Source organism: Triturus cristatus, chromosome 4_1 (assembly GCF_964204655.1).
Source record: "Triturus cristatus chromosome 4_1, aTriCri1.1, whole genome shotgun sequence".
NCBI classification, from domain to species: domain Eukaryota; kingdom Metazoa; phylum Chordata; class Amphibia; order Caudata; family Salamandridae; genus Triturus; species Triturus cristatus.
In genome coordinates, this window is record NC_140585.1 from 1,218,858,005 (window position 1) to 1,218,884,364 (window position 26,360).

General features: G+C 42.6%; 1 protein-coding gene across 5 annotated transcripts in view; it reads right to left on the minus strand.

Moving 5' to 3' along the window:
- Positions 1-26,360, minus strand: part of ARHGEF25 (Rho guanine nucleotide exchange factor 25) — a 980,382-nt gene that overhangs the window by 256,639 nt on the left and 697,383 nt on the right. For all 5 annotated transcript variants that reach the window (XM_085654592.1, XM_085654593.1, XM_085654591.1 and 2 more), the window contains 3 exons: positions 14,107-14,231; positions 12,699-12,765; positions 10,752-10,855 (listed from right to left, as the gene is read on the minus strand). In XM_085654592.1, coding sequence (XP_085510718.1) covers positions 10,752-10,855; positions 12,699-12,765; positions 14,107-14,231 — 296 coding nt within the window. The remainder of the gene's footprint in view (positions 1-10,751; positions 10,856-12,698; positions 12,766-14,106; positions 14,232-26,360) is intronic.

The following is a 26,360-nucleotide window of genomic DNA, read 5'->3' on the forward strand; positions in this document are numbered from 1 at the left end:
GCGGAGCTGATGGGTTCTTTGACCTGTGTTGAGCCACCAGGGAAATTACTGAATCAGGCATAGGATGACCTGAGAGACAGGCAGGTGCGTCGTCAGGGGCTTTATATTTTTTGTCAAGCCTCTGAAGACTGGTGGAACAGTGGCTGGATTTCATATTATCTTAATGCCCTGATGCCAGATGTAGTCGATAATAGGCATTGACCTGACCAATTTTTAAAGGTTGCTTGAAATAGTAAAGGAAACAGTCTTGTTGGTGAGCCGGCATTGGAAGTTCAAAACGTCTGGCTGCTCTCTACAAGAGGTTATGAAAACCTCCAATATCCTCTGAAGGTGAGTCTGCTTGAGGTGGAGATGGTGACACTGGTGGAGGGATAATTTAATCATCCCAGTCGTCTGGATGTGATTGTACATCCTGTATTTCCCCTTCTTCTTGTTGTTCCGACTCCTCTTCATCTGTAGATTGAAGCTGATGCACAGGCACTTGAGACATAGCAAGGGGTGGAGGCTGAGTTTGAACCACAGGAGGTGGTAAAAGCACTGGAGCAGGAGAAGGTGTGAATGTAGGAAACCTCTTTTTATGATCCGCCAACATGAATTGCAAATCAGTTACCAGAGTGGAAGGAAGACAAACCATCCCTGGAGGCAGTTGCTGCTGACGTCGCTGGTCAGAATAGTACAGATTTTTGTCATAGATTTGGTCATCATCATCGGAGTCTTCCTGGTATTTATCGTTCAACTCCGAGGGACTTTGTGCAGCCCCAAACATGCTGTCTTCGTCTGAATCATCATTGTCATCTAAGAGATGAGTCGGTAATAAGGCTTGAATCCTACTAGGAGAAGTTAAGGAGAGTGTCAATCTCTCTCGTTGAAATTTTGACAGCAAAATTAGTTTTCCTGGTCTAGACTTTGATGTCGTCGACGAGGTCGTCATCGGTACACATACCATCGTCGATGGATCATCGATGGGCATTGCTGTTAATGTCCAAGATGGAACTGGTGTAGATGAAAACACCGTCGCTGTCGCCGTATCTCTCATCGTCGAGGCTGTTGATGATGCAAAGGGGGAAATTGTCGAAGAGAGAGTGGTCAACGGTAGACTCGTCGTCGACACAGGCAACACCATCGACGAAGCACTTGTCGTCATCTTCGTCGTCGCGATGTTTGTCATCTGAATCTTCGTCATCGAAGATGACGACTTTTTGGATATGTTTATCGTCGACGACAAACGACCCTAACTTGTTGACGAAGACGTCGTCGATGATGAAACTGACGCCTACGAGACTGAAACCGTGGCGATGGTTGTCTTCAACGAAGTTACTCCGACAACAGTCAGTGAAGGTCTTGTCGTCGGTACTGCCATCGACGAGCTGTCCGTCGACGGGGCTGAGGAAGGTTCTTAAAAGCATGTTTTACCTTCACAGGAGGAGTAGGAGGGTCTGAAGCTGATTTCTGGAGGGATTTTTTGACAGAAATCGAACTTTGATGTGAAAGAGATGCCCTGGAAGGCAGATCTTGTTTTTTAGTAGACTCTGAAGACTTTTTGTGTGTTGCTGCGAGGAGTGACCTGGAGAGACGTCCAGTGGTCTTTTTTGAGGCGTCTTTGAGAAGGATCTTAAGGAACCTTCACTCTCCTCAGAAGATACATTGGCCTCTGCAGCCATAATAACAGCCTCACCTTACGGTCCTTTAAAGTCTTTGATGAAAAGGTGCGACATACCTTACAGTCCTTTGGTTTGTGATAAGGATAAAGGAGTAAGGGCAGTCTTTATGGGGGTCATCGATGTGCAGTCTTTTCTTTCAGCAGGTACCACAGGGCCTAAAAGGGCCTTTTTAAGGTGTGTCCGACATGGAAAAATCAACGGAATTCACTCAGGCAGAGGAATTATAGATGAAAAATACCTTTAATCCAAGAGAAAGCTAAAGACAAGGATATTTCAAAGTTATGAGGAAAAAAGCTGAGCAAAGCTCAGTGGAGACTCCCTAACACGACGTGCGGTAGGAAATTTGAGGCACTGGAGCTCCTTTCAGGAGGGTTCTAGAGGGTGGTGTCAGCTGATTGGTTGTTTTCTTAAGTTTGGTCCTTATCTAAGTCCTTATCTAAGGACTTAGATATGTTACTAAATAATGAGGCCTTAGGCCTTTAACATCTATGTCTATTGTGACATTACTTTTTAAATGTACCGGGGACTCCCATCTCGACGACAGGGAATGTTTCAAGCATTTGAAGCAATGAAAGTTCCAATTATGGAGTAATTATGTTCTTACACTGGATCATTACACTAAATTCTAGTACCAGTAAGCTATGGTACTGTATCTTTATGCTATCGCTCTTTTTCATTATGAGAGTGAGGTTTCATGCTATTGGCTTTTTTTCATTATATAATTGATATATATCATTAAATGATCACCTTTGAATGTTCTGGGTCTGGAAACTTTTGCAATAGCTCTCCACAGCCGGTAGAGGGTGCAGGCTTCATTTGAAATCAGGCAGGAGGTTGTGATAACATCATTGGAGCCATACGGTTCCAGGACTGGCACCCTGACTCACATTAACTCTGCTTTTGCATAAGGGTGGGCGCTTAACTTCGCTCTGCCTGCGAAGTTTGCAGAGTTTTTGAACTCCGCGCTGTGTATGGAGTGCGCAGTCTGCAAAAACTACACACTCGCAGCAGAGCAGAGATAACCGATGACACAGACTAGGACTTAACTCCGAAATGGTGGCTATCCACAGCGGCTCAGCCTGGCTGCCAGTCTCTCCTAGCCGCCACTGCCTTCCTGCTTGCTGCTGCACACTTCGCTGAATAGGGAGAAGCCTGAGCCTCCACTGCTTAGGCTTGGATTCAATGCGGGAGCCAGCTTAGTGCAGCAGCTAACCCCCAACTCCAAGAATACCAAGAAATCCCATCATAGGGTCAGGCATGCCTTTAAGCAATATGACATGCACACTGCAGTTCTTGCTGTCGTTGCAGTTGGAGATTAGCTGGTTCCTGCATTGAATCCGAGCTGGAGCAGCGAAGGCTCAGGCTTCTCCCTATTCAACAGTGTGTGCAGCAGCCAGCAGGAAGGCAGCGGCTGCACTCCGTGGATAACCGCCAATGCTCACCATGTGAGGGAGGTACGGTCAGGAGGCCTTAATACGCGGGGGTTGCACGCATGGACGCACCAAGAGACTAAGCAAGGAAGGTGTCAATTGGTGCAAGATACTCCACCTGGGTGCAGAACTCCGTGGAATTTAAATTAGTTTTCCAGTAAATCAGTAGAATTCCATGGAGTACAACTCTGCGAGCTATGCCCAGGCCTACTTTTGCTGCAACGTTTGAGGCATCGTCGAGAAGACTGGCATTTAAGCAGGGATCCAATACAAACACTACATACATTTACATTAGGAAGCACTATAATGTTTTCCGGGAGGTGGAGGAGGGAAGGTCAGTGAGCAATCTGTGGTTAGATAGAGTATCCACAAGAATGATCGTTACGATAGGTAAATAACTTTTTCTTCTGATGAATACTTCTACCTGCACATTTCTAATCTTTGAATAGGCTCTAAAGTAATAATCCTCCTTTAGTGGTGGGACTGGAGAGCTAGCTAGGACATTACGAAGGATATATAGGGCTAAATGACAGTCTTTCCTCACTCCTGAATCCAAGCAGTAGTGCTTAGCGAAAGTGTGGATAAAGGACCAGCGTGGCTTCCTGAACATATCCACTACTGGAACCCATCTAGCCAGGCTTAGGGGGAGGAAATGACTCTGGTAGAAGGAGCCCTGATATTTTCAAGTGGTTCTTTCTTGGCTAATGCATAACAGATCTTAATGTATAAAATGATCCAATGAGATAATTTGTTTATGCTCATCTTTTCCTTTCTTACTGGCAGAGTAACCAATGAATAGCTAGTCGTCTGAAGGAAATTTCTTCATGTGGGTGAAGTAGAAGCTGACTGCATGCTTCAGGATGAGGCTGTGAATTCTCCGCTCATGATAGGGTGAGGTGAAGGGAAAAGGGACAGAAAGGAGATAGACTGTCCGAGGTGGAAAGGAGAAACCCACTTTGGAAGGAAAGCAGCTTTAGTATGCAGCACCAACTTGTCTGGAAAGAAGCACATAAACAAGACGAAACAAACTAAGCCTGCAGCTCGCTAGCCCAGTAAACTAAGATGATGGCAATGAGGAAACCAGTTTTGAAAGCCAGAAATCTCAACTGACAAGTATGTATGGGCCTAAATGGAGTCCTCATAAGAAATATCAGAACCAAAATAGGGAGCCACTGGGGCATTACAAATCAGGCCTTTCAGAAATCTAATTACCACGGTCAGTGCTTAATTTGTAAAATATGAAGTGCAAGGGCTCTGACCAGGAGGCCACTACAGCTTGCACCAACCATTGCCCTTGTCATTGCTGCCAAAAAAACTACTTACCCTCTCTCTCGCAAGTAAATGCGACAGTTCAGATTATTCCAGATCTCCAAAGCTAAAGGAATGGCTGGGGAGGCAGGTGTTAGCAATTTAAATGTATATTGTATTCCTAACCGTTGTTCTGCTCATTTCTAAATTAGATGAGCAGCGCCACCATGTGGTAGACAGTTCTAAGTATGGTGTTGACAATTAGGTGCCAGTGGCGAGCACCGGAAACCAATTTAGTGCTGGTGCTGAGCACCAGAAAGCACCGGCTCAAATTAAGCACTGACCATGGGTGACCTAGGGTTAATTGGATAGTTGATCCAATAGACAGAGGAAAGCAGACAGTGTCATGAAGTATCCCTTCACTATAGCTAACTCAAAGTCTTTATTCACCAAGAACAGTGCAAACTGAAGCACATTTGCAAGGGATGTTTTAAAGGGCCAATCAACCTCTGGCACACCAGGAATCAAACAAAATCACACAGACATGGTAGATTAAAGATAAAATGGCCCAAATACATTATGACCAAATGTACTTAAAGTATCAAATAGCATCATTATGACATTTTAGAATATCATCATATTTAAGGCCAGAGTTATTACGTTGCCATCACATTGACTATCTTTCTAATATTACACTCTTTCTTATTGTTCTTTATTATCACATTTTTGCTCGTATCATACTATATTAATACAGCTTCAATACTTTCTAATCCCGAGTAATCACGCTTTACCTGGTAGGTTGTGTTACAACCTGTATGACTGCCAAGAAATTGTCAAGAAATCGCCTGGCTTACATCCTCTTTGAAGCATACCTTTCCAAATGACCGTGAATCACCCAGGTCAGTGTTTCCATAAGTGGGGTTCGCGAAGCACTGGTGGGTTGCTAACCGATTTTTGGTGAGTTGTGAAAGTCCAAGCAATAAATAAATAAATAAAGAAGCCTATAAATTCTGCAATTATCTTATCACATTTGCTGCGCTTCAAAGACAGAGGTCAAATTGCTGCTTATTTTTTAACATGGGGATAGGTGTTTACAAACTCCTTGCGCTTTGCAGTCAAAGAAAGAAAAATAAAGTGGATTATGTGGCAATCTTGCTGGGGAACAGCGAGTGTGAAAGGAAAGGCTATAAGATGTCATTTTTTGTAACGTACAACTAAATGGAAATAACTGTAAATGAACTGTACATATTCAGCAGTTAGAACAGCAAAAATGAATCAAATGTTTTTGCTATTCTGAACAGTGATGGAAACAAAGATTTCAATAGGATCAAAACAAATCAAGACACTTTACTGGGTGATGCACAAATGATAAATATTCACTGAAACCCGATTTCCACACATTAACATGTGTGCAATATATTTTTATCATTAAAACTGTATGTCTGTGCAAATTTAGTAGCCATTTCCATGGAAAATGAACTCTAGTAACATTTAAAAAAATCGCCTGCCTCATGTTCATTAAAGCTAGGAGGGTTCCTGAAGTTTTTTATTCTAAAAATTGGGTTGTAATTCTAAAACATTTGAGAACTGCAGGCCTAGGTACATATTTGGTTACTACTATTGCCTGTGCATTTCAGTACCTTAAGGGGCTTCACAGGAGAGGAAGGTAGCGAAGAGTCGGGCAAGATTAAAAGACAGGACTGACTGTTTCTTGGCTCTGTGTGTTTCGCTCCCAACATCTATATTCAGTTCTTGGCACTGGCCGTCAGTCACTGCTCTGGCATTCTGTTGACGTCAGTTGCTAGGTTACCCTAAGGCTGCACTCAGAAAAGCAACGTTGATAACAACATCATGTTTTTTTTATTTATTAATGATGGAGAAACAGAGATATAGAGCACTGCCGCAGAACACAGTGATAAGAGGCTCTGATCATGCATAGCTAGCACAAAAGAAACACATTAATCGCACTCGTACACCACGCCGCGTAAAGTGAAGAGCATTCTTGTAGTACACAGGTGAGACAATACAAACCACAATCTGCATTCAAAATAATTGAAAAATAGCATACAAAATGCAGTAGATGGTGCTGAGGAGACTCCAGAAACTGCTTCATAGAAAGAAGAATAAGTTCAAGGGTGAACAAAAGCTAATTGAAATAAGAAAGACTTCTGAACACCTCATGGGATATAAGAAAATAAATCAGCACATCAAGGTATGGTAGGCCCTTCAGGCTGCAATTGACCATAAAATACAAAATAGTATTAGGAAATCATACGCTGGGGAGGCAAAGGGCCTCCTAAGAATCTAGATACTAACATATGTCCTAAAAGGTGGCTGGAACACTTCTCCTCTCTGTGCCATAAGTCTATCAGTCCAAATGACACGGGAAAGGCCCGATTGGAGAATCATAAAGGGCAAGCACTTAGTAGAAATTGATCCCTACAGGTGCAGCATGCAGGAGATGTCTTATGCCAAATGGAGATAGCTGAAACTATCCAGAAGCAGAAATCAGGCAAAGCACGAGGCCCTGACAAAATCCCTGTGGCCATGTTTAAAAACAATCAGGACTTATGGATCGGTCCAGTAACAACATTATTTAATACTGCAATGACTCTAGGTCTGGGGCGGGAATTATGGAAGTCGTCTTCAATATTCGTGCCGATCTATGAAAGATACCAATACTAGATAACTGCAGTTAGAGGTAAGTAACTCATTTTCTTCTCCACGTATTCACCTTTTACACCAAATCTCACTCTGGAATTATTGCCACAGTGCAAATCCCTTAAAATATTTAGATAGTTGTTTGGGAAGCCTCCTTTACCCCAGAATGCTCCAGAGGACCAAGCGTCTTAAGACTGCCGCCCCTGCCAGTTGACGGAAGCCCATGGAGGCAATGTCCACTGCACAGTCTATTATCTCCGACGAGGTGTGCTTGCCTTCCTGCAAGATTTTTCTTGATTCTGAACTCTTTTTCTGAGGCACTAGATTGATGAGGGCGCTAATATCTCACCACGTCAGCTGATCATAGCATCCCAGAATCACCAGGGAATTGGCTGCACAAACGATGACGGCAGGCCTGGTAAAGAAACTCTTGGCTATATTGTCCAAGCACCTGCAATCTTTGTCAGGAGGTATAGAGATGGGTGCAGACGGATTTTTAGAGCAACGTTGAGATGTTTGTGAAATGACTGAAACTGGTTTCGGGTGACCTGTGAGGCAAAAGGGAGAATCCTCTGGAGCCCTGTATTTTTTCTCAAGACACGGTAGAACAGCCACCTGCGTAGCAGAGTTTCTCATGATTTTTAACCTTCCTCCCAAATCAATGATGAGGATGGCATGGACTGACTTCATTGTCTGTTCTTTAAAGTCATAGAGAAAGCAGTCAGATTGCTTGACAGAGTTTGGCAGCTGAAACCTTGTTGCAGCCCGGTCCATTAAATTATGAAAGCCCCTGATGTCCTCTGGAGGCGAGTCTAAAGGCCACAGTCACATTTTCAGTGTCAAAAATTCAGCCTTTCAGACCTGGCTACTCCAGCAAGTGTTTCAGAGGGTTTAGGAGGAATATGATGTCCAAGCAACAACTCAAGTATAAGAGAGAAAATAATGAATTATAGGTGTGATTTTTTGGCCAAAGGTTTTTAGGTCAGAGAATCAGAACTGATTTGTCTGGTGCCTAGACTGAGGTTGAGAAGTGGAGATAGCTTTTTCATTAGATATATAATCCACCTCTGATAGGCTTAATTGTGTTTATTGAAGAGGAGCAACATTGAGTCCATCAGTATTTGGATGGCTGCGAGGCAAGGTATTCATTTTCACTGGAGGTGACTTTCCAGGTCTGCTAGTGGGAATTTTGTAGTGGAGTGGGTAACCTCTGGGCTAGTGGATGGACGTTTTTAGCACAGCTGCTGGAATAAATATACATGTCAACATACATGCGAAATGTTTCACGAAAGTAGTTGAGGTAGCGGATGGGAGGACTCCAGGCTGATGGCTTTTAAAGGTTTCAAGCCAGTTTGGGAGCTATCAGTGTACAATTTATGTGTGTTAACTGTTAACAAGTCTGTTTATGAGGAGTCATCTGGACTTGTGTATGGAGGGGGCGTACAACTGAATTTGTTTGCTTAAGTTTCTTAACCGATTAGAAGTTGCTGGATTCTGAGGCAGTGACAGAAGTAGATTTTCCATGGCAGAAAGAGTTTGTGTACATACATGAATAATTGACTGTGCTAAGTGTTAGGAGTTTTTTTTTAACTATTGGATTCTGAATTAGTTCCTGGTACTGGTTTTGCAAACAGCCAGATACTCCTGATGTACATGGATAATTACCCATTGAAGTTGTTGAGAAGATTCATGTCATTTGCATCTGAACTGGTTTCTGAAGGATATATGACTGTCATAAGGGCACTTGTGATATTGCACCTTGAAGTTGGGGAACAGGCTGCAGCTGAGGGAAACTTTCCAGCATTGCTGAAAGTGTTCCGTGTAGATCTGCTGTTGAGAGCCACTAACACATGTGTGGACTGGAAGGGTGGCTGAAGAAGAATGTCTAGTCTAGGTGGGTTCTGTCAACTTACTCCACAGTGGAGTTATTGGGAAGGTGGATGAGTGAATTGCCTTTTGACAGGTTACTGAAGGAGATTTTCAAGCAGAGCTATATATTGCTGACAAACACAGTGTAATGCATGGTGAAGGTGTTGAGAATATTGAAGATTTGGGAGAACTCAAGATTGGTGACTGTGGAAACTTTTCCAACAAGCTGAAAGACTTTTCCATACATAGAATTGTGTAATGAAAGCAGACAGGTGAAATAAAGAAGATTTTGCAGCATAACTAAAAGTTATCAATGCATATGTGGAGTTGTGCACTGGAGCTGTTTGCATGGCTGACGAACAGAACTCAGAAAAGATTTAAGATGATGTAGGAAAGGGAAGAGCGTTGATCAGTGTGACATTTCAGGCATTTCTGTCTGACCTAAAGATGTCAGTGACTGTACCGGAGGCTCATCAAGAAAGCTGTTGCAGAAGGGGTCTATTTGTTGTCCATGTTGCTTCAACTATTGACAGTCGATGCAAGGACCTAAACATGCAGTAAGAGTTGAGTGCATGCTCAGATACATGCACTGGTGTATCTAAATTCTTGGTGCATTCTATTTAGAATTTCTGAAATGAAAGGTATATGAAAAATAATAAACCATGAAAGACTGAAAATACTTAAGTCAGTGTACAGTTTAGAGATACCCTAAGGTATGTGTTTGCTTTTCCTTCCGAATTTTGAAACGTTTTTCATTTTTTTTTTTTAACAATGCTCAACACACAAGCATTGGCAAACCAACAGCTTGGGACTTTCATAAAAGCCTGATGTATTGACTTTACCAGTGCTTGCTTCTGAAAAAAGTCGCATCCAGGAGCTGGACCTAGAAAACAATACCATTTAGAGTTTATGAATGCAGGGCTAGAGGCCTGCTGTCCCTCTCAATATTCCATCCCTGCATTCCGCAGGATTAGCAAAAACGAATATTAGCTCATTAATACTGGCAAGGCAGGATTTTGTAAATCCTGCTGAAGGTTTATTTTGCACTGTGGTGTATGTGCACAGCTGTTGCAGCGCAAAATGTAGGTTGGGTCACAAAGCAATTAATGGCCAAAAATACGACTGCTTTGCGATCTGACTAATAGAAAACATGGAATTAGTGAATTGGGCTAAACTGAGGTGGGAACTGGGTTGTAGGGGGGAACTGGGGGAACGGTGAAACAATCAGTGAATGATCAGTTGTTTTATGCGTGAAAAATAACCTGATTTTGTGATATATAACCAAAGTGTGGCATATTATGAAAAGAAAGACTACTGTAAAAGTCGTGTAAGACACTGACTGATCTCTGCAGAATACATGGTCCAGGGTAGAAGAAAGGAGAGGCCAATACCATTGTCTGCAGTTCAGGAGCAAGTTCCGGGTGCTCTTTTTTCACTCTTATTTCTTTGATGCAAATGTAGAACATCCGGGAGCAAACACTCTCAGCAGTTGAGTGTATTACGTAGGACTTTGGTGTGGTTTCACCCAAATAATGCTTCCACATGTTAAACACAGTCGTAATAAAGACATTTTGATTTCTGACAATCCAGATTTCGCTAAGCATGCAGCAGGTTCTGCAACCTTGTGAAACTTTGCTTAAGATCGAGAGGATAACCATGATTAACATTACAACATAAACTTATTTTAAAGCATTATAACCGAAGACTGCAATATCACAGTTTGCTTATCACTTTCTCGGGGTGCCGGAAAATGCGTCTGCTTGCACAACTCTCAGAGCATTTGCACAGCTCTGGAGGAGGTGGAAAGCAAAGCAAATGTGGCAAATGAAGCAGCCCATTTCACTCATCCATAGTCACACCCGGACTGACATATCCAACTTACTCCTTGTGCCAGTCATAGATCTGATGTATGTTCCCAAATACAATCTTGTCTTTCCCCTTCATGTCGTCAGGGATGCCTTTGGTGTTCATCGTGGCCATGTAACCCTATGGAGAAAGGACACTGTGAAGTAACCTAGTCTGTTTACTGCCCTCTCTCATTTAACATTGCAACTCTACTTAATATATATTTTCACCCTTTGTTCTGACACTGATTTTGCTACTCTACATCAGTATCACCTTGGCACTAAATCAGATCTGTGAATGTGCATGTTACTTTTTTTCCTATTCTCAGAAGTTGAATGAAGGCAAACGCTTTGCACAAAAAAACTAATGTTATGTTTCATTTTCCCATCTGCTCTAGTCTTATAGCAACTCTCTTATTGAGGCAATACTGTTCTGCAGAAAAATGAAATCTCTTCTACTGTGTTCATTCACTGAGCAATCTAATTTTTCCTTTGCCTAGGTTCTTGCCATTATTCTCACAGGACCTGCATTTGAAACCAGGCACCATTTGGTGATCGGTCTCTGTAATTTATTCATCTAGCGATCCAACCCAAGACTGAACACGTTTTTCCATGTGCAGACCTCAAAACTGGCTTTCAGAAGTAGAAACATTGCACTGACAGTTTCACATGCTATTCATAAATATAAATACAATCCTCAAGAGGTGATAGCCAGAACCGGGCATCGTATCAAGAGAATGGCATCCCCAGAACTGAACACATTCCTACAGATGTAACCTTCAGAAATGGACATTGTGCCACATGTGAGAAAGGAACATCGTCCTTTAGATGTGGTACCCAGAATTAGACAAAATTGTCCAAATGTGTCCTTCAGAAATGGACAGTCTTCCAAATGTGGTCTTTCAATAACTTCCCACCAGTTTTCAGATGTGAACATAATATATGAGCAAGCGGAGTCCAGTTCCAGACGCAAATCCCAGAGTTGGACAAAATCTTCCTAAGGAGGTCTCCAGAACTGGATACAGTCCTCCAAATGTGCTCGCCATAATTGGACAAAATGCTCTAGAAGTGTTCTCCAGAACTGGACACAATGCCCCAGAAGGCATTTGAGCAGTAGTAAATCAATCTCCCTTTAACATCAAGAAATAACTCTCTCTTTGAACGTCACCTTTCTTCCTGGACTCCCCAAGGCACACAACGCCCTTTAGCCTTGTCAATGCCCTTCACAAGTGTAAATTACCAAGGGGCATATCATCAAGACAGGCGATAGAATTATCGCCGCTTTAGCGGCAGAAAACTGCCGCTAAAGCGGCGATAATGGGCTTGATAATATGCTCTATGGAATTCCAATAGAAGCCCATGTTAGATGTGAAGGACATCTAACCTGAGCTTCAATTGGAATTCCATAGAGCATATTATCAAGCCCATTATCGCCGCTTTAGCGGCAGTTTCTGCCGCTAAAGCGGCGATAATTTTAACACCGTTTCTTGATAATATGCCCCTATGTGTTGGCAGAGCCGGTAAGTTCTCCTCTTAAAGAGACTTCATGCTGACTCTACCCCTCCCCCCTTTAACTTGCTTCAATACTGAAGTCATCTTACTCCTGATCAATGGATCAAGAATCACTGAAAACAAGAAATGCTGCCTAACAACACAAACACAAAAATGAAGTAGAGGTCTGTAGTGAATATCAATACAGTTAGGAGGCACGGGGTGAATTTATTGCATATTTATTAGCACACCTGCGCCCCAATTAGACAATTACTATCCCAGCCTATCAGCATACTAGAGCAGACACTAGTGCACAAGCAAACTTCACTCTTAATACAAGCGGGACTGCTTGGGCCTGACTTCAAGACCTACACAAGAAAGCAGATCTACACACAGCATGATGTTGTGCTCAGTTATGACCGAATGCCCTCTGGAGTCTTTCAGAATGCATTGTGAGACCCTCGTGCATGCATTGAACTATCCTGCTGCAGTACCTCGACGATCTGTGCAAGGTCCTCCACATACAGCTTTTCAGTTTCAGTGAGTTCCATGAGGACGTACCTGGAGAGAGAGAGAGAGAAAGAGAAGCGACTGATAAGCGAAGCGGGGTAAGTCAAGCATCTGACACCCGAATGCAAATCCCATGTGCTAACACGAGGCGTTAATTTAAAGCAACATGTATATCAAGGTTGTCTCTAGACATTTGACTTTATGACCCATTTAAGAGATTAAACTACTCCAGCTTTGTCTAAAATTCTTATGTATTATTGAATAGAATCAAGAATCCTATGGAGAAAATTCTGCCATTTGTGCAGTAATATGCCTTTTCTTTCCTTTTTAACACACTCGGAAGGAGATGAACAGATCTGTATAAACTTTGCTAAAGATAGTGGAATCTATATTTGTGACACAGCCAGCAGTCACTAGCGAGGGCTAGGATTGCAGATTTCAGGATTAGCTAGATGGCAGAGGAAGAATGCTCTAAATCAGTTGATTTGTCACATTACATCTGATCACAAGGACGACAATTCTTCACTGACATGTCAAAGAGTGTAGTCTCACCTCGGACCTTAAAATACCAACTACATAAAACACCAGCTACATGCGTTTCTCCAAGATGTGTGCCTCTTCTTCTGGAAGAACTTTGCTGCATTTATGAAAAAAGTTCCTGAAAATGGCTCAGAAAACTCAAGGCTTTTTATAAAGAAAAAAAGGAGTTAGCTAGCAATAAACATTAGTTGTGTGTCGATGGAGCCACGGGCCCCCTTTAGTGGTGATGGTGTATATATTGTGAAGTTACGTTAGGAAGGACTCTGACTCAGGGTACTGGTTGCAAATCCCCATTAAATGTATGAACATCTTTTGTTTGGCTGTTCTGAATCTTAATAATTTACTAGGTACATGGTAGCTGGAACATGTTCTTTTGACAAAAAAATCAACTGATAATGCAATAGCAACATTTTATCAAGACTATCTGGACATATATTTACAAGTTTACATAGTATGCTAATTGTAAGTTTCTCCTCTGACTTAGTGTTTTTATCCCTGTCACGTAAATATAAAGCAATTTTAGTTGAATTCAGAGTAATTTCTTTTTTTCAGGGGAAATGGGTGTAACTACATCTGTTGCAGAGAGATTTTGTGATCATGTTCACACACAGAGGTAGACAACCAAGAACTCTCCCTCGAGCTCATGGGGTCCAGAACAATATGGAATAAACTGACTTTTTGACACTGCATATTTTAGAACATTTGAGCTTTCCACGATCAGGCAACCTAAAAATAAGGTTGTCTAGCTGTGGTTATTAAAGGCACACATCTGACTACACCGGGTGAGACAGAGCTACATTGGGACACACAATTATAAACCCCTATTTTTTCTAATGCAGAGAAATCACTTACATACTCTTTTCTAAGGCACTCGTGCGTTCTTCCTCTGTGTCTGTTGGGGATAAGGGATAACCAGGTAGATCCTCCACAAAGACAGGGTCTGAAGGGTCATCTGTAATGTGGGGTAAGTGAGGGTCCTGGAAGAAATGGCAGAACATGTTAAAGGAGGGTGCCTTGGCATAAGCCAGTGACAGAACCATGCCACCATATTATTGATACGCACCCATATTTAATATTTCTGGATTAACATCAAACACTGATACTTAATCGTAATTTCTTTATTCATGCTTAAGTACTTAAAACATTTCAATGATTTGACACAGAACATTAAAATAAGTGTACAACAATTTGTGATGAATTAGTTCAAAACTGACCAAATCCTACAGCTTTAAAGGATATGACAAACTTTAAATATTGCAGGCCAACTAACTCACGTTCACAGACTCAGTTTCATACTGAAATGTTCATGTGTTTAGTTTCTTTTCTACCAACATCAGGAATTTCACCAAATGTGTGTTTAAAATAGGATCATTTGGGTAGGAAGAGCGAATAATAGCTTGCCATCATGTTCGTTCACGCCTTATATTAAACAGTTGCTTTAAAAGGTTTTTTTTGCCTTTCCGTTAAGAGGGCCAGAAAAATGCAAACTAAATGGATTAGAGAAATGGCTGCTTTTTTATTGTTTGCACGGATTATAGTCCCTCTCCGTGGCCCACCTCGAGGCATGTTGAAGGGCTGGCATGTGACCTAGATACAAGATCTCACAAGACTAACACACAATAAGAGGTGAACTGGCCAAGCAACAAGGTGGACTATTTTCAGTGATGCTGGTTTCATGCGAAGTCAGAAAAGGGGCAACCCAATAATCCCTTGCAAGCATGGGTATAAACTATATGTATGGCTTGCAAGGGAATCAAGTGTAAAAAGTGTTTCAAAACAATTAAACTGAATTATCTGTCCCAACCGTGACAGTAGGAAATAAATCACACCTCAGTAGGATGATATTATGAAGAAGTTGATCATAAAGAAAAGGCACACACAACAAATAGAATCAATCTTTATATTAGATCTATTTGATTAAGGTGTAAAAATCAAACACTTCCACAAAAACATCAACCTTGTCAGGTCAGTTTGAATGTCTGAATGAGAAAACCAAAGATTAATGTCCATAAAGTCCACTCTAATCAAAATCTATATTTTTACACCACGAAGATCAAGTAACAGAATATGGGGGCATATCAGCAAGGGCCGGCGATAATTATCGCTCAGCGCTCTTAGCGTGAGGATAATTATCACCGACCAACTCAGAATTTTATCGCAGAGATAGCGTGCTATTAGCAACGTTTATCTCCAAAGCGATAAAATTCAGAGCACTAACAGCCAAAAGTGAGATTATCGCTGGAAATCCAGCGATAATCACACAATTTTTGGCGATAGCTTGCTGATGGGGCCTCACATACTTAGCCATGATATCCACCTTCCATAGGATATCATGGCTAAGTCAGTTTCAAAGCAGGCGTAAGGAAAGTAGCGATAACAGAGGTTATCGCTACTTTTCTTGTCGCTATGCTGCTTTGAGTGAGGCTTGATAATAGGAGAAATGTCACTTAGCGACATTTCTCCCGTTATCCTGGGGAGGAACGTCCACTTTGCATCTCATTAGAGATGCAAAGATGGGCGTTAAGGGAAATGGCGATCAGGCAAGATTTCACGTGATAGCGTGACCTTCCTGATAAGGCGATAAAATTATCGCCGCTTTTGCGTCCGTTTTCGGACAAAAAGCGGCGATAATTTTTTATCGCCTGCTTGTTGATATGCCCCTTGGTATTTTCAATTGATGACTTCACTGATGATATCTCAGTATGTCATCTAGTCATTATCCGAATGAATACCGAAATGTGTTTTTTGTAGTTTCTTTAGCCCTCTAAAGCGTTTTCTGCCAATCGCATACGGCTAACATTTCAATTTGTTTCTCTCTCTCTTTTATCAATCAATCCTGTCTGCTTCTAGATGGCCGCCGTTAAGTCATGATCACGGCTTCAGCACAATACTTCCATGTTTAAGCTGTTTCTAGCCCCCCCCCCCACCTTTTTAAGTGAGTGACATATTGCTGAAAGTTTCCTCTTGGAAAAGCATGGTTTTATTTATTAAAGCCTCTTCTGGTCTCCATTTTGTTAAATGCTATTGATTGCTTTTCCACCCAATATGGCCAGCAAGGTTTACATTCTTGTCTTCATGCCTATTTTGTGGCTTTTAAATTGTTTTTAGCCTCACTTTTTGAAGAGTGACATATTGCCACAACAAATTCCCCCTGGGATAAGCATTGTTATATCTATTGAAGCATTGTCTGATCTCTGTTCTATTAAACGTTGTCGATTGTCAGTCTTCACAAAAACTTTTTGGGGGGCATAGTGCGTATAAATATCGAAGCACACGCCTCTTAGTCTTTGCCAGCAATTACACCTGTGAGATGTTCCATGCTCCAATTCATTCTCTTTTGGTGAGTCTCCTCGATTTCTTGCTCGAATCACATGCATACATAATCGTTAAATTAATTGAATTTGGATTCAATCATTTTTGCAACCACATTTCAAATTATTACCCAAATCAATATCTGGTGACTCTCCCAATTGTGATTAGACCCTGTTCTTGGTATAGGTGAGTTCCTATCTCAGATATTTTAATTGTATTTAGACTCAGTTCTTAGTATAGGTGAGTTCCTAACTTAGATATTTGAACTGTAATAATTTTGTGATATTAACTGTCTTAATGATGACTTTCTGTTCACTATTTCTTGATTTACAGATGTAATCTATTTCATTTACTTTGATCGCTAGTCTTAGGTATTGTACAAAGTGAGTATCAGTGTTTTTGATTCATACTGGGAAAGTATAGCTTTTCTATGCGTTTGTAAATTGAATCATGATAGATGTTTTAATGATTTGTTCCACTAAAGCACATTCTCACTTTTCTTCTTTCTTTGCCACATGTTTCTATGGCACTTTTTAGCATGGGCACTTCAGACATTCCCTGGGCACTCGAATGTATTTAATATATATCTTTATTTTTATTATTTTGAGTGTATCAGTGATCATTTTTGTAGTTCCAATTTACTATGGTGGTCTTGAGGATGGTCTCGTGAACTAGTGACATTAGGGATTGAAACGTCGACGACAAGTCCATTTCTCCTCTTGTTAATTTTCTGGATCCTCACCATTCTGTTGTTTGAACATTCGGACATTGAAACTAACCTGCCATAGTTAATGTTTTTGTGAAATTGTTTGATTTGTACCACTTAATCAGATAGATCTAAATATAAGGATTTATTCTATTTTCTGTGTATGACTTCTCTTTGTAATGAACTTTTTCTTAATATCATCCTACTTAGTTGTGATTTACTACCTACTGTCACGGTTGGGGCACATAATTTAATTTAATGATTTTGAAAAACGTTTTTACAAATGATTCCCTTGCTAGACAGTGGATCTCAATCTGCATTAATTAACTATTTATTACACACACAACAATCAATTTATGTTTGTGGCACAATTAACAGAAACAGGTAATGAAGTTGAATAGTTATTGACAGTTGTATATATTTTAACTGGAAGCATGTCATCTACGCAGTACTTCTCAGACCCTCATTACAACACATTTGAAACCACACCAAGGATTAAAGCCACAACATGGATCTTATATACACATCTAACTATTTATTAACCCTATTTTCCACTAAGTCAATTATAGTAGGGTTTCTTCAATCTATGTACTATCCTTATTCTTAGCCGAATTGTTTAAGAAGTGGACTAACAATATTAAATATAACCATGAGGTTTATCCAACAGCTGGCAACCCTTATCCAGAAAATTCGTCCATTTATGCAAATAGCTCAGACCATGGCCATAGCCTGCTGGCGGGAGGGGGGCTTAGTTGACTTATATCCGTCGGGACGGTTTATCACCCTGGAAGAAGTGACAGAGACATTTGGACGGGGTAGGGGCAAGTTCCTCCATTATGTCAGTTAGTGGCTATGGCATGGGAAATATGGCTGTAGTTTCCGGATGCCCTTCAACCTATTCAGACTCTTGTTGGCCCGCTACCTTTGGTGGGAGGTCAGAGACGTAGCACTCACATATACTGCGCCCTGCGTGCAGATAGGCCCAGGCCTCCCCTTAAGGTTGAGGGGAGATGGCAACAGATTGGTGAGTTTCCAACAATGGCAGTGGAATGGACCAGGATACACAGGGGAGTGCGGGAAGACTCCATCAACGCACAGTTTAAATGTACTCAATACAATATAGTACATATTACATACCTCTCACCCAACACACCTGCACACAATATACCCGTCTAGGAATTCTGGGTGTAAAGGCTGTGGGAACACACCGGCTGACTTATTTCATGTAGTGTGGAGCTTTCCTCACATTGTACATTACATGGATAATGTACTGGGGCACCTGCATAACGCTACGGGGTGGGCGATCCCTAGAGAAATGAAACAGTGCCTACTGATGTTGGTGCCTGCCAGAAAGAACAGGAAGATTAGTAGAAAATGTGCACTCCTACAACTGACTCTGGCCAATCAACATATAGCCATTAGATGGTTGAGCCGAGGCCCCCTGACAGCCGAATGACTGTGGCATTATGATGGAATGGCTGGGGTGGAGGATGCACATATAAAAAAGTCAGGCACGATGATAGGCTGGCAGATGAGCTGCTGGCACGGGTGCCATGGTCCATGACCTTGCTGGTAACAGAGCTGCTGTCTCACCAACTGCGGACATGACAGTGATGAGAGAAATTCCAAGGTACTGCACCCCCAAAATATATTGGGGGAGCAGCAAGATAATTAAGAGGCTGGATTCTCACAGCAAGAGAAGTTAACCTGTAAAATGTGGTATCCACCAAAATGTGAAATATGCAACAAGTAAATCAAGGAGGGGAGGCGGTAACTTAAATACAATTTGTTGATTTTTATACTGTGTTTGGAATGGACTTCAAGGCATTTTGTATTGTGCGCTGTGGGGGCAGTTGCTCTGAGGACGCACACAGCAACACTGATTACACTGTTGTGGTCTATATCAATGGATATTGACATAAGGACAATGATACTGTGCATAACTTAGATATGTATAATACTGTAATGCCAATACATTTGTTTCTCTTAATCGAAAACATAATGCCCTACATTAGTCAATAAGGCCTTGAATATGTGTGCTCCAATATTGGTGAGTTATTTATTGTGCACGATAAACAGCGATACTCTGGTACTATGGGGATCGTTATTTATCAGATGCAATAAGTAACAAAAATTGCAAATTTTCCCAAGATAATGTGGAACAACATCATGATTTTAGTGATTACACACCAAAATCTGCATATTCCGTTTTTTTCAGGCACGTTTCTCCCATGTAAATATCAGCAGTTAATATCACACTTTAGGCTGTAGGCTGTAACAGGTAATGAACTGACTCAGTTTCCTATACAATGTGCCGAGGACAGAAATATTTTTTTTTACTTACCTATAACTGCAGCTATCCAGAATTGGGATGTGGTTGCCAGAGGTATGTACCCCGTCCAAGCAGGGACCACAATCCCAGTCAGAATAAGCTAGATACACACTAAAATATAACCTGGGCTCACCATCTGGTAGCTTGGTACAGAGCAGTCAGGCTTATCTAAAGTGGCATTGTGTAAAGCATCTGTGAAACACACACACACAGTAACACAATGAAAACACTACAAAAAAATCAACTCCAGGTTACAAAAAAAACCCTATAATTTTATGAGTTAATCAAGGCCAAAACGACAAAATTCCAATTAGTAGAACCGGAGTTCTGAATATTTAAAGAGTAAATACAGTGCTTAGAGTCATACAGCGCCAACTGGGGACATCTTATCGCACTTGACTGGGGCAAATCTAAAATTCAGGCAGATCGTGATAGAGCACGGATCAGATACAGGGACCAGATTTGGCCCACTGAGAAAAGTACCTTGGATGGAGGATGCATCGACGTAGATCGCTCGATGTGAGGACCTGAGGAGGAGAAACATTGTCGTCGATCCCTTAGATGTAGGCAATTCATTGGTTCCAATCCACGAAGTCGGAGAAGCTTTATCGGGGAACCCCTTTGTGATGCAGACAATGCGTCATTGTTGAGCTGCGCAGTCGGTGAAGTGATGAACTCGAACAGCAATACATCGGGCAGGATACTTCAGTTCTAATCAGCGCAATGGAGACAATGCATTGATTCTGCTGGGTCAGTCCAGAAAACTCACTCCCATGTGCCAAGGACTGGGTTGGCACCACTTGACAGGTTGGGACTCACAGATAGCAGAGTCCAGGTGATGATGAAGCCTTGCCAGAAGTCTTTGATGTCCCTGAGACTTCAGACCAGGGGGCAAGGTAGCAAGCCCTTGGGGTCACTTGGGTTCAAGTGAGAGGAGTACAGTCCTTTTCATCAGCAGAGGGTAGCAGGCACCATGGCAGAAAAGCAGAGGAGAAGAGCAGTTCTTCCAGAGAAGCAGTCCAGCAGAGGGGCATCCCTTGTATCAGCACAGCAGTCCTGCCTCCTGGCAGAGTCTTTCACAGATCCAGTTTGTGTCTGGTTTGGAGGGGGTCAGAGACCCAGTACTTATACCCAGTTGTACCTCTGAAGTAGGAGTGACTTCAAAGAAGGGTCTTTGAATTGCACAGAGGTCCCTTCTCACCAGCCCAGGCTGCAGACTATTAGTGTGGGGTAATCAGCCCTTTGTGTGTGGACAGGACACTAATTATTCAGGCGCAAGTGTCAGCTCCTCCCTCCCTTCCTGCCCAGGTAGGGCCATCAGAATGCAGATGAGTGCTCGGACACACTTAACCTTCCTGTGTTTGTGGCTGTTTAGAGTGAATGCACAAAGTGAAGTTGTTGCCCACCCCATATGTGTATTGGAGACAGACCGCAGGTTTACACAGCAGTAAGAGCAGAGAAATATCCACTTTTTTTAAAAGTGGAATTTCTAAAATAGTAATGTTAAATCCAACTTCACCAGCAAAGGGGATTTATCATTACTATTCCAAAGATATAAAATATGACAAAGCCACTCCTTTCTAATCAGGATTACAACTTAAAAGTGTATTAAGGATGTCCCAATGTTAACCTATGACAGGAGTAGGCCCTACAGTAGTGAAAAATGAATTTGGGTGTTTGTCACTACCAGGACATGCAAAACATAACAGTACATGTCCTACCTTTCACTTACACAGCACCCTGCCCTATGGGCTACCTAGGGCTTATGTGTAATAAAAGGGGAGTTTAAGGCTTGGCAAAGGGTTTTAAAGGCCCAGTCGAAGTAGCAGTAAACTGCACACAAACACCCTGCAGTGGCAGGCCTGAGACAGGTTTGAAAGGCTACTTGTGTGGGTGGCACAATCAGAGCTGCAGGTCCACTGGTAGCATTTAATTTACAGGCCCTGGGTATATGGTTATAGCACTTTACAAGGGATTTCTAAGTACATTAAATATGCCAATTGTGTATACATCAATGTTACCATGTTTAGGGGAGAAGCACATGCACTTTAGCACTGGTCAGGAGTGGTAAAGGGCTCAGGGTCCCAAGGCCAACAAATAGAATCAGTAAAAACAGGAGGTAAACAGGCAAAATGTTTGTGGGAAGACACTCTAAGGATGACAGGTCTAACAGTCCCCGTACGAGCATATGATTTAGAGGGTATTTTTCAAAATGTCTTCTTTCTTACATACTGGTTTACATTTGGAAGCACAAATGCAGCGAAGTCCAATTGGTAATAATGAATATCCTACTATTCTATGCTCTCACGTCTATTAATAAAAATGGCATCTCACTTGTGCAAGTAGGCCCAGTGCCCTCGACAGAAAATTGCCCAATACGCAACATGGGTACATCACATTTTTCCACTCAAAACTGACCCGCTTTTTGCAAAGTGGGTTGGTTTGGATTTTGGGCCATAGTTCAGCTGGCACCTAGGGAAACCGCAGCACTCATCCTCCTAGACCTCTCCGCCACCTTCGACACCGTCTGCCACCGCACACTACGCGCACACCTCCACGCCGCAGGGATCCGAGACAAGGCCCTGGAATGGACCACATCCTTCCTCTCAGGCAGAACCCAGAGCGTCCGCCTCCCCCCATTCCTATCCGAAACCTCCGAGATCATCTGCGGCGTATCCCAGGGATCCTCCCTCAGCCGGACACTGTTCAACATCTACATGACCCCGCTTGCACACGTCGCCCGACAGCACGACCTAAACATAATCTCCTACGCCAACGACACTCAACTGATCCTCTCCCTCACCAAGGACCCCATCACCGCCAAAGCCAACCTCCATGAAGGAATGAAGGCCGTTGCCGACTGGATGAAGATCAGCCGCCTGAAGCTGAACTCGGACAAGACGGAGGTCTTCATCCTCGGCTCCAACCCTTCAGCCTGGGATGACTCCTGGTGGCCGATGGCACTGGGGGCAGCCCCGACACCCACAGACCACGCACGCAACCTGGGAATCATCCTGGACTCAACGCTCTCAATGACCAAGCAAGTCAACGCCATCTCCTCCTAGTGCTTCAACACCCTCCGCATGCTCCGTAAGATCTACAGATGGATCCCGACAGATACAAGAAAGACAGTCACCCAGGCCCTCGTCAGTAGCAGACTCGACTACGGAAACGCCCTCTACGCGGGAGCCCCGACCAAGCTCATCAAACGACTACAACGCATCCAAAATGCCTCGGCACGACTGATCCTCGACATACCATGCCACGGCCACATCACCCCCCACCTGAGAAACCTGCACTGGCTCCCCGTCAGCAAGAGGATATCCTTCAAGCTCCTCATCCACGCACACAAGGCACTCCACAAGACCGGCCCTGCCTACCTCAACAGACGACTCTCCTTCTACATCCCCAACCACCAGCTACGCTCCGCCGACGTCTCACTAGCCATCGTCCCGCGCATCCGAAGAACTACCACCGGCGGGAGATCCTTCTCCCACCTCGCCGCCAAAACATGGAACACCCTCCCACTGAGCCTACGACAGACCCAAGACCTGCTGACCTTCAGTAGAACACTCAAAACCTGGCTGTTCGATCAGTAGCGCACCCCCCCAGCGCCTTGAGACCCTCACGGGTATGTAGTGTGCTTTACAAATGATTGATTGATTGATTGAAAACTGTAAATGTTTGTCAACTAGGAGAATCCATAATGGAATCCATAATGGAGTGATGTTTGATGTTTGCAAGACATTGTGGTTAAGAAAACTTAATGGGATCCATTCAAGGCATACCACCCTGGCCTCCCCCAGATGTCTAGTTTTTAAAAAGGTCTGAGTTTGGTTAATTTCCCCAGGTGGCAGCTGACCTGAGTCCGTAAGGAGCAGCCATTCATCATACAAGTAGGACGATATTGGGACTTTGCCCAAATCTGCTACCCATTTTTAAAAAATATGTTTTATTAACATTTTGTCATACATTTATCCACATACAATATTAATATTTTCTCCATAATATAGTGTCTACAACATGCATGACATAATCAATCTTCAAATCGGCTACCCATATGTACAAAAAAAAGGGAGATTCAAAATTTCTCTTCTTGCCAAAAATATGGGGATGCTTTAGTCCCCAGGGAGGCAGAAAGACTGTTGTGGACATATTGGAGGTGGAGTCTAGGCCCCTTGTGTGGGCGGGTAGGCAGGCCATCCCCACATCTAGTAACTATAAAAAAAACCTCTTTGCTGTCTAGTGGGCTTTCTGCTCCCCCCAACGAGACAGATTGGGATTAAAGACCTCTTATCTGCCCCCTGGTGGTGGGGAAGGGTCAGAAAGACTGTTGCGGGTCATTTGAGGGGTGGGGTTAGGCCCAGTGCCTAGGCAGGGAACCTCCACCCATTTCTCCTAAAATAAAATCGTCCATGGTGTCTAGTAGGCTTTTTCCTTCCCTGGGGACAGATTGGAGGCAACAATCCAATCTGGAACCCGGTTCGAGTCTCAGTGTCGGCTCTACAAAAAAACAATGTGCTGGGAGCCCAGGTTTACCTGTTTATTGCTATATTTTTGAACCCCCATCCTAATGTATTCTCTAGTATGTAAAATGGGATATTATCTCTTAGGTAACGCAGAGAGAAAATGACTACTAACAAAAGCAAGTATAATTTGATCACAAAAATGACAACATTTGTTTTTGAAACGTCCTGATCACGTCCATGTTACAAACACCTAAACAACTAAGAGATAAAAAAATAGCACACCACTAACATTTGACAATGAAGAGAACCTTCACGGTACACTTAACACAGCCTACGAATCCCTACAGTGCAATTAACGCAAAAGAACATGAAAAGTCATCACGTTCACTTTAGAAATGAATCAGCAGTACACAGTGTTACCAGCTTGTATTTAATGTGACCCTTGGAACGAGGGACAAATTATTCATGATCTGGTGCTACACATCACTGCACAGTTTACTACAACCCGACAGCTTCAAACACCGCTGGCAACACGTAAATGTGCTCTGGCCTTGGCCTATGAGCCACGAGCATTGAAGTATAGGCCAATGACATTACGCAGTCTCTCTTTTCTGTTCATACGTCACATTACAAACAGTGATTGACAGGTGAACTTTAAACCTGGAAACACCTTGGGCTCGCAATAGATGGAATATTGTACATTTATATTGTACAATCTCGCACTTTGCGTTTGATAGCAGGGACTAAGGGCCTTATTATGAGTTCGCCACCATATACCCATTACAAGGGTTCAGCCCATGATTTGGGCAATCCTGGCAATGGGTATATGATATGAAAAAGACTCACCTGTATATCGCCGAAGATGGGATCGAATTCCTCAGGTGAAGAGGCTCCTGTGTAGGGATCCACAATGAAATCTCCTCTGGAGAATGGGAAAGCGGTGAGTATGATCCCCAAATCATTCGTTCCCACTGACCTTTAGGAGGCGGTCTGACTGCTGTGGTCATCTCATCGGGAAGTCAACTTGTAATACGCACGGTGGTGTTGTGCCTCTATACTACTCATTGGAAGCTCCCTTCCCCTGACCACAACCCAGGCAGTGTGTGCTGGGGGTGCCGGTAGTTTAGCCTCAGACTTTGGACAACCAGTCTGTCCAACTCATAATATGGAGGACGGCTCACCCCCAGGACGACGGTCCATGGACCGCTGAACATGTAAAAAGGCCCTGAATGTGGAAAGTTTTCTAGAAGTAGAGAATGCGACCCTGCGTCTATGTTAAAGGCGCAGGCACTTCTATGAAATGCTCGCTGTAAATAACAAGTTGACAATGTGGCGTAACATACACAGCTACCGACTTGGAACTGGGGAACTAGGTTTGAATCTCGGCGTTGGTGCTACAAAAAAAAAATATGCTGATAGTAACAAATAAAAATAAACTCAACAAATAAAATTAAACAATGGCAATTGAAACTAAATCTGAAGGGAAACAAAGTTACACAAATGCAGATCCTACTAGGGCAACGGTTGAACTCCCTTTGTGAGCATGTGTGAACAAACGGCAAGGGAGTAATTCAAATAAAAAAAAGACAACCAATACATAAATAAACAAAAGAGTAAGGGGGACATGTAACAAGGGCAGTGGCCAAAAACTGAAAAACACACCCAAAGGCGGGACAAATAGCGATGTTTCACCAATTAAAAGAAAGGAATTTAGAAAGGCACATGAAGGGGCGAATGCAAAGATATGGGCATGATGAAAGCCCATAGAGTAGACCATACTTGCTTCAAAACAATATTTTTTCCATTTGTTTGGTTCCTGGCTTCTACCGAATGCCACGATATTCGAGAGTTTAGACTTTTAGAGAGTTGGCGGGGGTCTTCTGTTGTTGGCCCAGAGAATCCATATGTTTAAAGCACTTCAAAGGAGCGTATTCTTTAAAACGTGGCCATTTTAAATGCATTTCAGTTTAGCATATACATTATTCCATTACATTGAGGTACAATGGTTAGAAGGACTTGTAATCATGAACTTAGAAACATTAATCACATCATACACATCATATTTGAAACAGTTTTCAAGATGGTTAGAAACATCAATTGTTTAATAATCTGCAGGTCATAGGTTCCAGTCTCTGTCAAACAGACTCAGCATTTTATCTTTTCACAACTGAAAACATGAGGGTTAATTCAATGTGCAAAGCACATATAACTCCGGAAAGAAGCCCTCGGCACAGCGTGCCATACAAGCAAAGCCGATGTTGTTGGTGGGCAGGGTGGAGTTTGGAAA